The sequence below is a fragment of the Hylobates moloch genome, unplaced genomic scaffold, assembly GCF_009828535.3.
Source record: "Hylobates moloch isolate HMO894 unplaced genomic scaffold, HMol_V3 SCAFFOLD_3, whole genome shotgun sequence".
Classification (NCBI taxonomy): Eukaryota; Metazoa; Chordata; class Mammalia; order Primates; family Hylobatidae; genus Hylobates; species Hylobates moloch.
This window is the reverse complement of record NW_026652278.1, coordinates 102,174,896-102,190,257: the sequence shown is the minus strand read 5'-3', so window position 1 is coordinate 102,190,257 and position 15,362 is coordinate 102,174,896. Positions and strand designations below refer to the sequence as shown.

At 43.7% G+C, this 15,362-nt stretch overlaps 2 protein-coding genes and 1 long non-coding RNA gene across 6 annotated transcripts in view; 1 reads left to right on the top strand and 2 right to left on the bottom strand.

Moving 5' to 3' along the window:
* The window catches only part of MCUB (mitochondrial calcium uniporter dominant negative subunit beta), a 142,693-nt gene that overhangs the window by 83,375 nt on the left and 43,956 nt on the right, over positions 1-15,362 (bottom strand). The window lies entirely within an intron of this gene.
* LOC116462717 (ferritin light chain-like) lies at positions 1,251-2,117 on the bottom strand. The gene has a single exon (XM_032754467.2). The coding sequence runs from the start codon at positions 1,929-1,931 to the stop codon at positions 1,404-1,406; it is 528 nt and encodes a 175-aa protein (XP_032610358.1). The 5' UTR covers positions 1,932-2,117; the 3' UTR covers positions 1,251-1,403.
* Positions 7,802-11,582, top strand: LOC131383107 (uncharacterized). The gene is made up of 2 exons (XR_009212876.1): positions 7,802-8,058; positions 11,273-11,582. It is a non-coding gene; the product is annotated as an uncharacterized LOC131383107 (long non-coding RNA).

Here is a 15,362-nt window from a genome sequence, read left to right as displayed (position 1 = left end):
TATTTTTAGTAGAGACGGGGTTTCACCGTGTTAGCCAGGATGGTCTCGATCTCCTGACCTCGTGATCCGCCCACCTCGGCCTCCCAAAGTGCTGGGATTACAGGCGTGAGCTACCGCGCCTGGCTCTGCCAGTTTCTTTGCCATTAACTTTCTTGGTGCCTCAGGTATAACTTCTTCCTCTTTCTCAACTTCTTTCTTCCTTCAGTTTGATTATCTCCTCATTGGAAAGCTCTTCAGATTCAATGCCAAGAAGTTAATAAATATCCTCTTCATCAATGTCCAATTCTAGTTATTCTCCAAGCACTAGTATCTTGTTACTGTTCACATGTCTTCAAAACATTTTTCCAAATGCCATTCATGCATTGCTGTGTGACTTCTTCCATGCTCCAGTGATATTCTGGATAGCATTTAGAATGTTAAAACTTTTCCAAAACTCTAGGAGCGTTCAGCCAGATTCATTCACTTCAACAGCCGGAGCAAATGCCTGACATAGTGTGCTTTGAATGCAGCTATTATGGCTTGGTCCACCAGTTGAGTGTGGTTGTGTTTGGCAGCAAACTCATAACTTTCCACAAGGATGCATGTCACCTATATGCTGTGGGTGCCCTGGAGCACTGTCTAAGATCAGAAGAATCTTGAATGTGGCCAGGTACAGTGGCTCATGCTTGTAATCCTAGTGCTCTGGGAGGCTGAGGTGGGAGGATTGCTTGAATCCAGGAGTTTGAGACCAGCCTGGGCAACACAGTTTGCCCAGGAGTTTGAGTTTGAGACCAGCCTGGGCAACATAGTAAGACCTTGACTCTATAAAAAATTTTTAAAAAATCAGTCGAGTGTGCTGGTGTGCACCTGTGATCCTAGCTACTTGGGAGGCTGTGCCAGGAGGATCATTTGAGTCCAGGAATTCAAGGTTACAGTGAGCTATGATCACGCCATTGCACTCCGGCCTGGGTGACAGAGCAAGACTGTCTCTCTAAAAATAGAAATAAAAAATCTTGAATGAAGTGGTTTTTTGCTTACAATATTCTCTTGCCTGTGGAATAAAAAACAGTTCAAAAGCCAGACTTTGAACAATGCTGAGGTCCTCCAGGGTTTCTTGTTATAGTGATAATAAATGAGATGCGAACGCTTGCTCACATTCTTGAGTGTTCTTGGGTTCTCTGAGTTGTAAATTACGAAAAGCTTTAATTTGAACCCTGCAACATTTCCACCCAAAAGCAGCAATACACCCTCTGAATGCCTTAAGTTTTTTTTTTTTTTTTTTCATCAAAAAGCTTTATTTCCATTTGGTCCAAAGCTTGTTAGGGTAGTTAAGAAAGCTGCCTATTGGCTGGAGGGAGAGGCTTAGGCAGAAGCCCTATTACTTTGCAAGGGGCCCTTCAGAAATGGCTGGGCTCAGAAGGCTCTTAGTCATGCTTGAGAGTAAGCCTTTCGAAGAGATACTTGCCCAGCCCGGCCTCCGGGCCGCCTAGCCTGTGGAGGTTGGTTAGGCGGTCACCCATCTTCTTGATGAGCTTCACTTCCTCATCTAGGAAGTGAGTCTCCAGGAAGTCACAGAGATGGGGGTCCGTGCAGGCAGAACCCAGGGCATGAAGATCCAAAAGGGCCTGGTTCAGCTTTTTCTCCAGGGCCATGGCAGCTTTCATGGCGTCTGGGGTTTTACCCCACTCATCTTCAGCTGGCTTCTTGATGTCCTGGAAGAGAGCGCGGCCTCCACGCTGGTTTTGCATCTTCAGGAGACGCTCGTAGCCCTTGCGCTTCTCCTCAGCCAATTCGCGGAAGAAGTGGCTCACGCCTTCCAGAGCCACATCATCGCGGTCGAAATAGAAGCCCAAAGAGAGGTAGGTGTAGGAGGCCTGCAGGTACAAATTGACCAGGCTGTTGACGGCTGCCTCCACGTCGGTGGAATAATTCTGACGAATCTGGGAGCTCATGGTTGGTTGGCAAGAAGGAGCTAACGACAAAAACAGTGCTGGCAGGTCCCAGAAGCAGGAGATGGCCGAGAAGATGGTCCCGGAGGTTGCAAGCGGAGAGGAAATCGGAGGGTGGTCGGAGGCTGGAAGAGAGTCCCCGGATCTGTTCCGTCCAAACACTGTTGAAGCAAGAGACAGACCCGCGGACCGCCGAACTGCCTGAAGTTCTTGATAAATGTATGTATGCTTTGGCATATGCTTCCAGGGCAACCCTATTTACATAAAATATTTGTCCTGGGAAATATTTATTATCCACAATTATCGTATACAGCTCTTCCTAAAAGCTTTGACATATTCAATATCAGCACTTGCTGACTCTCTGCTGACCTTCACATTAAGAAAATTATGATGCCTTTTGAAGCACTAGAATCACCCATGACTTGCCATAAACACTTGTGTATAATAGGATTATCGACACATTCATTCACTCTTTTAGTGTAATCAAAAACACTTCTTGCCCTAGCTGGCATCATCAGTAAGTAGTACACCCTTCGATATCTGGTCTTACATCCACATGACAAGTAATTTTTCGATATTATCAATCAGCCAAGCTTTTTTCTTCGTGATGATAGTGGATTTAACTAATGCTGATGATTTCACTGCCTCACTGATTCATTTCTTATCCTTTAAGATGGTTGAGGATCATGGATTGTGGAAGTCCCAACTCGTGCAATGGACATTAATCGCTTGCCGTCTTCATGCAGGGCAATTATCTTGAGTTTCATCTCAAGAGTAATTGCCTTTCTCTTCTCACCAGAAGCAGGAGGCATAGATGAGTATATTGTAGACATGACAGGATGCAAAAGCACAAAGCACAATGTCCAAGAAATGCCAGTCACACAGTACACAGGGGAGTATATTGGTTGTTTACCTGCATGATGCGTGGGTGGCTGGAAGCTGTGGCTTGGCTGCTGCCGCCCAACATCGAGACAGAGTATTGTACTGCATATTGCTAACCCAGGAACAGATCAAAATTCAAAGTACAGTTTCCACCAAATGCACATTGCTTCACACCATCATAAAGTCAAAGCCATCATAAATCAGGGACCATGTGATAAGATGTATGATGGATTAAGTTTGGGGTGCTGTGGGCACACCCATGGAGGCATATATATGACTTAATCTTGAAGTGATTGGAGCAGATTTTATCAAAATTACAATCTAGATTATTGGTTTTTAAAGTGCCTCAGAGGATCCTCAATTTTAAATCAAACTGACATTTCTACAAGAAATGAAACATCTTTGCAGTCCAGAATTGCTTTTCAAAATCCTAAAGTTTCAGAGATCTTTCTTAGTAGATTTTAACTTCTAGTTTCCATCCATTGAAATCTCTTGGCCAATAAATCATTTGGTTATTTTACATATTTTATCCCACATTTCAGAAACATTAGATTTTCTACTCCTTATTAAAAATTTTTTGTTTAAAATAAACAAATATACACTACAGGTTACCACAGGATGTGTGAAGTGAGAGACAATGTAGAGAACAGACTTTTGTCTTTTGCTTTCTAACACTTGATTCTTCAAGTTCTTTTTACAAGCAGCATGTTGTCCTTTTATAATTGAGAAACATATACATATAATTATTAAAAATGCTTACCAGGCACAGTGGCTCATGCCTGTAATCCCAGCACTTTGGGAGGCCAAGGCGGGCAGATCACTTGAGGTCAGGAGTTGGAGACCAGCTTGGCCAACATGGTGAAACTCCATCTCTACTAAAAATACAAAAATTAGCTGGGCATGGTCACGGGTGCCTGTAATCCCAGCTACTGGGGAGGCTGAGGCTGGAGAATTGCTTGAACCTGGGAGGCAGAGGTTGCAGTGAACCAAGATCATGCCTCTGCACTCCAGCCTGGGTGACAGAGTGAGACTCCATCTCAAAAAATAAAATAATAAAAAAAAGTCCTAAAATCCCCACATTATTTTTTAAGTTTCATGTTTTCTATGGATGAACAACAGAGGTGTTAAATACACTAGTCATTTCATTGTGATTTAATTATTCCTTGGTAATAACTTATAGTGACGTTATAATTTTATGACTTGACATTAAGCAGGAACAAGAACAAAATAATAATGCTCTATTTAATATACTCTGCCCCTTATTTTCTTACAGTGTAGAAGCTTAAGGGATAAAATTTGCTTTATTTCTTCTGTGTACAGCCACTGTAGAACATTATGTTCCTTTCTCTCAGGGTATGATAATTCAATACTGCTGACTTAAATTCATGTCCTTTTTCTTCCAAGCATTTCAAAGTGTCATTCAGCATTCATCTACCTTGTAACATTTCTGTGTGATATATTAGAAATAATTAGGGTAATCCTTTTTTTTTCCCTCAAATATGCAAGGTAAAGATGGAGGATGATTATATAAGCTCTTTGTACCACCCAACTCTAAGAGTAGCCTTCGATTGTATAATTTGTAACAGTTATGGAATCAACTAAACTCTTAATAGTATCTTAATCATTACTCCTTATCCCATTCTTCCTTTCCAACCAATTCAGTCTATTAATAGCCACTGAAAAACAACAAAAAATTCAATCAAACTGTAAGATTTACTGTGGCTTAAAAGTTAGAAGAATGAGGGGGCTGGGCACAGTGGCTCACACCTGTAATCCCAGCACTTTGGGAGGGCAAGGCGGGCGGATCACGAGGTCAGGAGTTCGAGACCAGCCTGACCTACATGGTGAAACCCCGTCTCTACCAAAAAAAGTACGAAAATTAGCCGGGCATGGTGGCATGCGCCTATAATCCCAGCTACTCAGGAGGCTAAAGCAGGATAATCGCTTGAACCTGGGAGGCAGAGGTTGCAGTGAGCCGAGAGTGAGCCACTGCACTCCAGCCTGGGAGACAGAGAGACTCTGCCTTGGGAAAAAAAAAAAAAAGAAGAAGAAGAATGTTGAAGTTCTTGTTCTTTGAGCAAGTTATTTAGCCTCTCTGAGCTTCAATCCAATAACCTGTAAAAGTAGGGATAAAGTTGCCTCTCGACTACCTGGAGTTGCTCAAAAGCTTAGGGGAAGAGGCTTTGTGAATTATAAAGCATCATAAAGATAGTATGTTATTAATGTAATCAATATTCTTTACTTTTAATCAACTGCCAGTCTCTTTACATCAATAACAAAGAGAAAAACAAAATTATTGCCATAGGATCATTAACGCACAGAGGCAGTTATGATAAAAATTGAATGCTAATTTATACATGCATGAGATTATAACACCTAGCACTTGGGAGGCTCTCAGCAAACGCTTATCTTCTACTACCTTCTCCTGTTATATCTAGTATGTTACCTGAAGTTTCTTCATAAATGGTTCTTTAGGGTACATGTATGATACATTTTAGGGGCAAGGGAGGGGCAACTAAAATCCTTCTATGATATAATTGAATAAAATTCTGATACAATAATTTATTATAATTAGTACTGTCCAGTGAAGAACTATTTCCTGCCCACAGTGTGCCATAAAGAAAGACATCAGGATGTACAGGCAGGCCTCACTTCTGACCTGTTGCTGAAGTTAGTGTGCCTGGATTCGCTCTTCTGAAAACCTCTGTTTTGGGATATCAGAATTTAAATTTACATGGGAGTAATCGAGGCATCTGTCTGACATTTGTTGTGCCTGTAAGCAAAACGAGAAGGAACAGAACACTTGGTAGGTGACCATGAATCCACTCAGCAGTTCCTCCAACACTGTCCTTAGGGATATCTGGCTGATGCCTAGAGGCCTCAGAAACTATCTGATGGGACAGGAAACTGGCACGAAGAATTTAAAGGCAGAGCTCAGTTAGGCAGGCAGGGATGGGTATCCACACTGTCACTCAATAGCTATGTGACGTAGGTACCTTAACTTCTCTAAACCTCGGTGTCCTTATCTATACAATGGGGATAACAGTACCTACTTCACAAGGCTGACACAGCATTAAAGATGAGCAAGCTTGTGTAAAGTGATATATGCCACAGTATCACTATTACTGTAACTATTATTATAACTTCTCAGGCAGAAGCAATATGTCCCCAAAATACAATTATAGACTAACTTACTGATGATCTACAAGCTTTGTTACTTTTTTTTTTCTCGAGACAGAGTCCCACTTAGTCACCAGGCTGGAGTACAGTGGTGCGATCTTAGCTCACTACAACCTCCACCTCCCAGGTTCAAGTGATTCTCCTGCCTCAGCCTCCTGAGTAGCTGGGACTACAGATGTGCGCCACCATGCCCTGCTAATTTTTGTATTTTTAGTAGACACGGGTTTCACTATGTTGGCCAGGCTGGTCTTGAACTCCTGATCTGCCTGCCTCAGCCTCCCAAAGTGCTGGTGTGTCACCGACTTCATGAATGAAGCTGTGGACCCTCGCGGTGTTACAGTTCTTAAAGGCGGCGTGTCCAGAATTTGTTCCTTCTGATGTTCAGATGTGTGCGGAGCTTCTTCCTTCTGGTGGGTTCGTGGTCTCGCTGGCTCAGGAGTGAAGCTGGAGACCTTCGCGGTGAGGGTTACAGCTCTTAAGGCGGCACGTCTGGAGTTGTTCACTCCTCCTGGTGGGCTCGTGGTCTCGCTGGCTTCAGGAGTGAAGCTGCAGGCCTTCATGGTGAGTGTTACAGCTCATAAAGGCAGTGTGGACCCAAAGAGTGAGCAGTAGCAAGATTTATTGCAAACAGCCAAAGAACAAAGCTTCTAGTGTGGAAGGGGACCCGAGCCGGTTGCCACTGCTGGCTGGGGCAGCCTGCTTTTATTCTCTTCTCTGGCCCCACCCACATCCTGCTGATTGGTAGAGCCGAGTGGTCTGTTTTGACAGGGCACTGATTGGTGCGTTTACAATCCCTGAGCTAGACACAAAGGTTCTCCACGTCCCCACCAGATGAGATAGATACAGAGTGTGGACACAAAGGTTCTCCAAGGCCCCACCAGAGTAGCTAGAGTGTCGATTGGTGCATTCACAAACCCTGAGCTAGACACAGGGTGCTTTGGTGTGTTTACAAACCTTGAGCTAGATACAGAGTGCCAATTGGTGTATTTACAATCCCTGAGCTAGACATAAAGGTTCTCCACGTCCCCACCAGACTCAGGAGCCCAGCTGGCTTCACCCAGTGGATCCCGCACCGGGGCTGCAGGTGGAGCTGCCTGCCAGTCCCGCACCCTGCGCCCGCACTCCTCAGCCCTTGGGTGGTTGATGGGACTGGGCGCCATGGAGCAGGAGGTGGCGCTCATCGGGGAGGCTTGGGCTGCACGGGAGCCCAAATTGGGGGTGGGAAGCTCAGGCATGGCAGGCTGCAGGTCCCAAGCCCTGCCCCACGGGAAGGCAGCTAAGGCCCAGCGAGAAATCGAGCGCAGCGCCAGGGGGGTGGCACTGCTGAGGGACCCAGTACACCCTCCGCAGCCGCTGGCCTGGGTGCTAAGCCTCTCATTGCCCAGGGCTGGCAGGGCCGGCCAGCTGCTCCGAGTGCAGGGCCTGCCAAGCCCACCCCCACCCGGAACTCCAGCTGGCCCGCAAGCACCACGTGCAGCCCCGGTTCCCACTCGCGCCTCTCCCTCCACACCTCCCTGCAAGCTGAGGAAGCCGGCTGAGGGAGCCGGCTCTGGCCTTGGCCAGCCCAGAAAGGGGCTCCCACAGTGCAGCGGTGGGCTGAAGGGCTCCTCAAGTGCCGCCAAAGTGGGAGCCCAGGCAGAGGAGGCGCCGAGAGCCAGTGAGTGCTGTGAGGACTGCCAGCACGCTGTCACCTCTCACTGGGATTACAGGCGTGAGCCACCACGCCCAGCCTTTGTTACTTTCAAGAAGAGCAACACATCATAGAAAGAGGTTTAATGGGCCGGGCATGGTGGCTCACACCTGTATTCCCAGCACTTCGGGAAGCCAAGGCAGGCAGATCACCTGAGATCAGGAGTTCGACACCAGCCCAGACAACATGTGAAACCATGTCTCTACTAAAAATACAAAAAAAATTAGCTGGGTAGGTATAATCCCAGCCACTCGGGAGGCTGGGGAGGCGGAGGCAGGAGAATCGCTTGAACCTGAGAGGCAGAGGTTGCAGTGAGCCAAGATCACACCATTGCACTCCAGCCTGGATGACAGAGCAAGACTCCATCTCAATAAATAGGTAGGTAGGTGGGTAGGCAGGTAGATAGGTAGGTAGGTAGAGAGAGAGAGAGAGAAGTTTAATGTTCAATAATGAACTTGAAACCAACTGGGATTTCTGGTGTGTACATTTACGGAGGGTAATAAGTGCATCTTCTAAGAAGCTTATTGTTATGTTGGCAATTTTATTTATTGCATGTAAGTCATAAGCAAGAAAGATTCTATAGAAAAAGACCATTACTTCTAAGCACACTTTAGACCATGTAACTATTTAAAGACTAATGGTATTTATCAGAAAATAATACCTTCAGTTAGGTCATATGATATTTTATTTCCCCTATAGGTTCTACTTAACTTTGGCCCACTGATTTTATATCTTTGCTAATTATAATCTGTTACACCAGGCTGTTTTCTCACTTGCCATTTAGTTAGGTTAAAGTATATCATATGAATTTAAGAAGAAGCATAATAAACAAAAAAGTCCTAACATATGAATCTTAGCTTGGGTTTCCCCAAAAGCAGAGCCTAAGACAAGGATTTGGGTGTAGTAACTTCTCTGGGAGGTCATCTTATAAAGCAGGAGAAAGAGAATGGGAGGCATGATACAGGAAGGAAAAAGAGCTAATGTAATAGCATTACTGAGGTGACTGCTAGAGACAACAGGAGACTCATTCTGCCAGTACCTATGAGTAGCACTTAGAATATCACTCACAATTGCCCATCTGAAAGACAAGAGGCTGAAACATTTATTCAACCATTTGAGGGTTGTCCTCAGCTCCCTGATATGGGAGCAGAAGGGAGGTAGAGCGGGGAAGGAGGGGCATTAACTCCACAGCCCTCCCAAGCTGCACTGGGTATACAGGCTCAGCAAATTCCCGAGTTCTTGTGCTGCTGAAGAAGGCATTGAGCAGAATACAGAAAGACTGGGTATAGCTTGGGTTTGAGATGCAACACCAGCAATGGAAGGTGAGTCTGAATTTGTAAGAAACTATCCACCAGTTACAAATGAAATCAGAGGTGGGCAAAAATGGATGCATGCAAGGACCAAAGGCATCTCCTACAAATACAAGAAGTTACACGTGAAAACAAGACTTCCCAGGCCTTTCCAAGAAATAAAGAGAAGCTACTCTTATTCTGATCCTCCCCAAATAGTCTGAGAACATCTTTACCTAAAGTAGGTATAAAAGAGATCAAAAATAGAGAAAATAAAATTTTTGCATATTTCTTATTGTGGGTTTAATAAATATCTAATTAGGTTTTATCTATAAAGATGTTAACTGCAACATTTATAACAGCAAAAAATTGAAAACAATTCAATTGTCCAATAATAATAGATGGGTTAATTATGAATCTGTAACATATGATGATTATGCATTCATTACAATTGCTTTCAAGAAAATATTAATGATACAAGAACAGATTCGCCGGGCGCGGTGGCTCACGCTTGTAATCCCAGCACTTGGAGAATGGCGTGAACCCGGGAGGCGGAGCTTGCAGTGAGCCGAGATTGCGCCACTGAACTCCAGCCTGGACGACAGAGCGAGACTCCGTCTCAAAAAAAAAAAAAAAAAAAAGAAAGATGGCTCAACTTCACTAAGTTAACTTTTACCCAGTTCTGTTTTCTACAAAGTATGCGAGCTCTCAACTGTGTCAGATATCCTCAAGTCTAAAGAAATAAAACTCTGAAGTTGCTTCCCGGGCGAAAAGAGGGCACTTGCCCAGCTGTGCAGAGTAGAAAAAAAGAGTTTGGAATCTAACAGTTTTTTAAGCAGATTTTCAACCAATTATCATGCTTCTAGCCTACAATTTACCCCATATATTTCTGAAAGCACTTGTTCTGTCAAATCCTAAGGTTAAATAGTATAAACTGGTTATTTGTACCTTTTCCTGTTGCTGCCTAATGATAAGCTTTCTGTGCTGTGTATCAGTTGGGTTCATCCAGAGAAGCAACTACTATGAATGTGCATGTGTGACTATATAAAGATTTGTTACAAAGACTTGGACTTGTACAACTGTGGAAACTGGTTAGGCAGTCTCTATAAGGTGTTTTCTTCATGTCTGATTCTAGAGCTGAGGTCCACAGGGCAGGACATCAGGAAAGGATGATGGATGCAAAGTGGGGAAATGCAAAAACAAGATGAAAACCACAAGCACGACCTTGAGTCCCTGGGGGTCTCAGTCAATCTAGGATGCTGTAACAGAAAACCACAGACTAAGTGGCTTAAACAACAGAAATTTATTTCTCACAGTTCTGGAGGCTTGGAAGTTCATCAGGGTGCCTGCATGTTGGGTTCTGGTGTGGGTCATCTTCTGAGATTGCAGATGGCTATCTTATTCTATGTCCTCACATAGTGGAGTGCAGAAAGAGGACACGACTCTGTCCTGTTTCTTCTTATAAAGGCACTAATCCAACCATGAGAGCTCTATCCTCATGACCTAATTACTTCTCAAGGATCCCATCTCCAAAAGCCTCCAGTGAGGCTTAAGGTTTCCACATATGAATTTATGGTGACACAAACATTCACTCCTCAATCCTATAGCATGGGTTTATAGATGGAAAGAGACTGTATTTGGAGCTATACTCAATGCTGATTCAAATGACACAATTCTGGACTTTGAGCTGACGCTGTAATGTTCTGGACTTTGGGTTGACAATTTTGGGGCACTGGGAGGGGGTTAATGTATTTCTGCATTATGAACCAGTATTATTTTGCACTGTGAACCATTGGGTAGACTGTTATATGCAACTTTCAAATACAGTCCTCTAACATTAGGAATCTCTGATTGTGGTGGTGGATACATGAACCTACACATGATAAAAGCATATAGAAGTAAATTCATGCACACAAGCACAAGTAAAACTGGGGCAATATAAATAAGATTGGTGGATTACATCAACCTCAATATCAGTCAATATCCAGGTTGTGATATTATACTACAGTTTTGCCAAATGTTACCTTTGGGGGAAAATGGATAGAGTATATACCAGATTTCTCTGTATTATTTCTCACAAACTGCCTGTGAATCTGCAGTTCTCTCAATAAATACTTTAATTTTTTTAAGAATATGGCACTCAGTGATCCTGACTCCTGGTATTCTGACCCTTATGTAAGTGTAATCTCTTCCTCTTGAATGTGGGCAGGACCCAGTGATGTGCTTCTATTAAATGGTATGGAAGAAATGATGGGATGTGTCTTCCATGATTATATAACAAATGAATGACTTCTGTCTGCTAGATTGGCTCTGTTGTCTATCAGCTTGCATACTTTGATGAAACAAGCTTCCATGTTGAAGAGGACCAGGTGGCAGTGAATTGAGGGCAACCACTGGGCAACAGCCAGAGAGAAAGGAAGTCCAAATCCCATTCTGCTGTAAGTAACTGAATCCAGCCAACAACCAGTGAATGCACCTGAAAGCTTTCCAACAGCCTTGTAATGACTACAGTTCCAGCCAACAACATGATTTCAGCCTGCAAGAGACTTCAGCTACCTGGATTCCTGGACTACAAAAACTAAGCTAATAAATGTGTGCCATTTTGAGCCCTAAGTTTTGGCACATTTTGTTGGGCTACATTAGATAGCAATAGTAGATAATTAATAGAAGCTTGTTACTTTTTGTCCCTTTACTTTCTACTCCAATATTTTGTTGCTATTGTCTCCTTTCCCAATCTTTTTATCCTTGTGGGCTGATATATTTAATTCCTGTATTCCTTTTTTTTTTTTTTTTTTTTGAGACAGAGTGTCACTCTGTCGCCCAGGCCGGAGTGCAGTGGCGCCATCTTGGCTCACTGCAAGCTCTGCCTCCCGGGTTCACGCCATTCTCCTGCTTCAGCCTCCCGAGTAGCTGGGACTACAGGCGCCCGCCACCACGCCTGGCTAATTTTTTATATTTTTAGAAGAGACGGGGTATCACTGCATTAGCCAGGATAGTTTCAATTTCCTGACCTCGTGATCTGCCTGCCTTGGCCTCCAAAGTGCTGGGATTACAGGCATGAGCCACCACGCCTGGCCTAATTCCTGTATTCTTGTTAGGGTTTCAGGAAGGAAATTTATGTATTTGTCAAGCCTGCCATCTTTTACTGCAAGTCATCCCAGGTCTTCTGTTATGGATAAAATATATGTATGTCCCCTTCTCCCCCATTTATATGTTGCAGCCCTAACTCCCAATGTGTTGGTATTAGAGATTGAGCCTTTGAAAGATAATTAGGTTTAGAAGAGCTCATGAGTATGGAGCCCCCATGATAAGATTAGTGGCCCTTAAAAGAAAAGGAAGAGGCCGGGTGTGGTGGCTCACACCTATAATCCTAGCACTTTGGAAGGCTGAGGTGGGCGGATCACCTGAGGTCAGGAGTTCAAGACCAGCCTGGCCAACATGGTGAAATCCCATATCTACTAAATTACAAAATTTAGCCAAGCATGATGGCAGGTGCCTGTAATCACAGCTACTTGGGAGGCTGAGATGGGAGAATCGCTTGAACCTGGGAGATGGTGGTTGCAGTGAGCCAGGATCACACCACTGCACTCCAGCTTGGGTGGCTGGCTGAGTGAGACTCTACCTCAAAAAAAAAAAGGGGGGGGGAGGAGGAAGAAATACCAGAGCTTTCTCTCTCCTCCTGCTGAAGAATGCAACAAGAAGGTGGCCATCTGCAAGCCAGGAAGAGAGCCCTCAATAGGAAAACAATCTTCCTGAACCTTGACATTGGACTTTCCAGCCTCCTGGAATGTGAGAAATAAATGTCTCTTTGTAAGCCACCCCATCTATAATATTTTGTTACAGCAGACTATGCAGACTAATACACCACAAGACTAACACAATTAATGGAGACAAAATTAACAAGCAGTCTGTTTTAAAATGAGTTATTCTAAAATTTTTACACTACAAGTCTAGTCAAGGAGATCAAGAGAAATTCTGTTACAAAATGTTCTTTCATTTTAATCACTTGATCAATGCAGCATCATCATAGGGCTTTATTTTCTTCTTATAGTTTTAGCTAGCAGTGGAATTAAAATGCCCCAGTTTGCCATCTGCTTCATTTTCACAGGCATGAACCACACCAATAAAAAGAAATGGACTTCAAATCATCAGCCTTTTTTTTTAACAGAGAGAAAAGAAAAAGAGAAAAAGAAATACATGTCTAGATTGTGGCTTCTATTTGAACTACTGTGAGGTTTGGTCCTAATTTTGAGAAATCCTCACTTGTATGATATCTAAGCAATTGAATATCCCTGTTATCTCCACAAGTCACAATTTTTTTGTTGTTAAATAATAAGGAACATCAGAATTGTGTGAGTATTCTTTGTAGATGTGGGGAAATAAGATTTATCTGGATTTTGCTTTGCTTCTGTAAAAAGCCCTAGCCTCCTGAGACATGGAATATATACACCATAAAGCTAGAGAATTTGCTTTCACTTCCCCTAGAAGCATTTTACTTTTCACATACCCTGAGGATTAGCTCTATAGCCATTTGTCTACTTAACTGCTCTAATCCAAAAGGATGATAAAACTTCTCTTATCTCTACAAGTGGGTCAAATGGTTAGAGCCCAGAATAGGCCCCTCAGCTAAGTTCCAAAGTGCCAGGAAGACTCTCTCTGGGTATTTACAGAAGCCTAGACCTTGGAAACATCTCCTGGTAATAACTTCCCCACTCTCTCCATGACAGAGATGTTTATCTGGCCCTTAGAAAGTCATATTTACATTCCAAATGGTTTATAAGAACTCAAGATTCTTCTTATCCTATCTCAAAGGAGTAAAAGTTTTTCTCTCTTTTTGGAAGAGGAAGTGGGTGGCTACCTCTTTTCTGTATACAGAGAAAATACATTATTCTCTATCACTTTTCTATGGGGTGAAACTTGCCACCCGCATAAAAGATTTCCATTGATTCTCATCACAGGCTTATGGATCTGAGTATGGGAGAAGATGCTCATCTTTCTGCAATTACTATATTTTTACTGTACATTATATATGTTTCAATACACAAAAACTTACCATAGTGTTGCAGCTTCCTACAGTATTTAATATAGTAAGATACTGTATAGGTTTGTAGTGTAGGAAGAATAGGCTATACAATATAGCCTAGGTGTGTAACAGGCTACGCCATCTAGGTTTGCTTAAGTACACTCTGATGTTCTGATGTTCACATGATGATGAAATCGCCTAAGGATGCATTTCTCAGAATGTATCCCTGTCGTTAAACGACACGTGATTGTTATCTATTTATGTACATCTCACATAACTTTACAAGTATACTAATATCATAGTCTTGACAAAACAGTAGGGAACAGCAGATCTAAAATCAAACAAGCAAGTTAGAAAGAGAACATCCACTAGGAAACGAACACTATCTTTCAATATATTTCATCATATTTGTCTTAGAGAAAAGCTTCCCCAGAGGTGAGAGATGCTTATAGAATCATTAAATTAAAAGATATAATAGGAGAGGGGCAGAGAAAATGGCCAGATCCAAGCTGCCACTGATCATCCCCAACCACCAACAGGAACACCAAATTTAGCATCTACACAAAAAAGTCACCTTTATAAGAACCAAAAATCAGGTACCAGTTCGGCCACAGCGGGTAGAGCACTGAGCAGGCTCTTGGGGTCTCCCATTCCAGGCATCGGCTCTTAGACGGCATTTCTGGACCTGCTCTGGGCCAGAGGCAAGCCCACTTCGCTGAAGAGTGAGTCTCAGGCCTGGTGGCATTCACCATGAGCTGACCGAAGACCCTTGGGCCTTAAGTGAACATTGGCAGTAGCCTGGCTGTACTCCCCATGGGCCTATGGTGGCAGTAGCCACAGGGAAAGGCTCCTCTGCCTGTGGAAAGGGGAGGGAAGAGTAGGAGGAACTTTGTCTTGTGGTTTGAGTGCCAGCTTAGCTGCAGTAGGACAGAGAATCAGGTAGATTTCTAAGGTTTTCATCTCCAGTCCCTGGCACCTGGATGGCATCTCTGGACCTGCTCCGGCCTTGGGGGAACTCACTGCACTGATAAGAAGGACACAAGCCTGGCTGGCCTTGCCACCTGCTGATTGTAGAGTCCTAGGGTCTTGAGTAAACATAGGCGGTAGCCAGGGAGTGGCTGCGTGGGCATTGGGCAAGACCCAGTGCTGTGTTGGATTCAGGTCCGAGCCAGCGCAGTCCCAGTGGTGGTGACCATAGGGGTGATTGTGTCAAGAGGCATTTGAACCAGAGCAACTCCATCTTAAATAGGGACTGGGTAAAATAAGGCTGAGACCTGCCAGGCTACATTCCCAGGAGGTTAGACATCCTAAGTCACAGATGAGATAGGAGGTCGGCACAAGATATAGGTCATAAAGACTTTGCTGATAAA

Excerpts from the sequence above, each read along its gene's own strand:
- LOC116462717 (XM_032754467.2), bottom strand. The coding sequence starts at position 1,931 with ATGAGCTCCCAGATTCGTCAGAATTATTCCACCGACGTGGAGGCAGCC.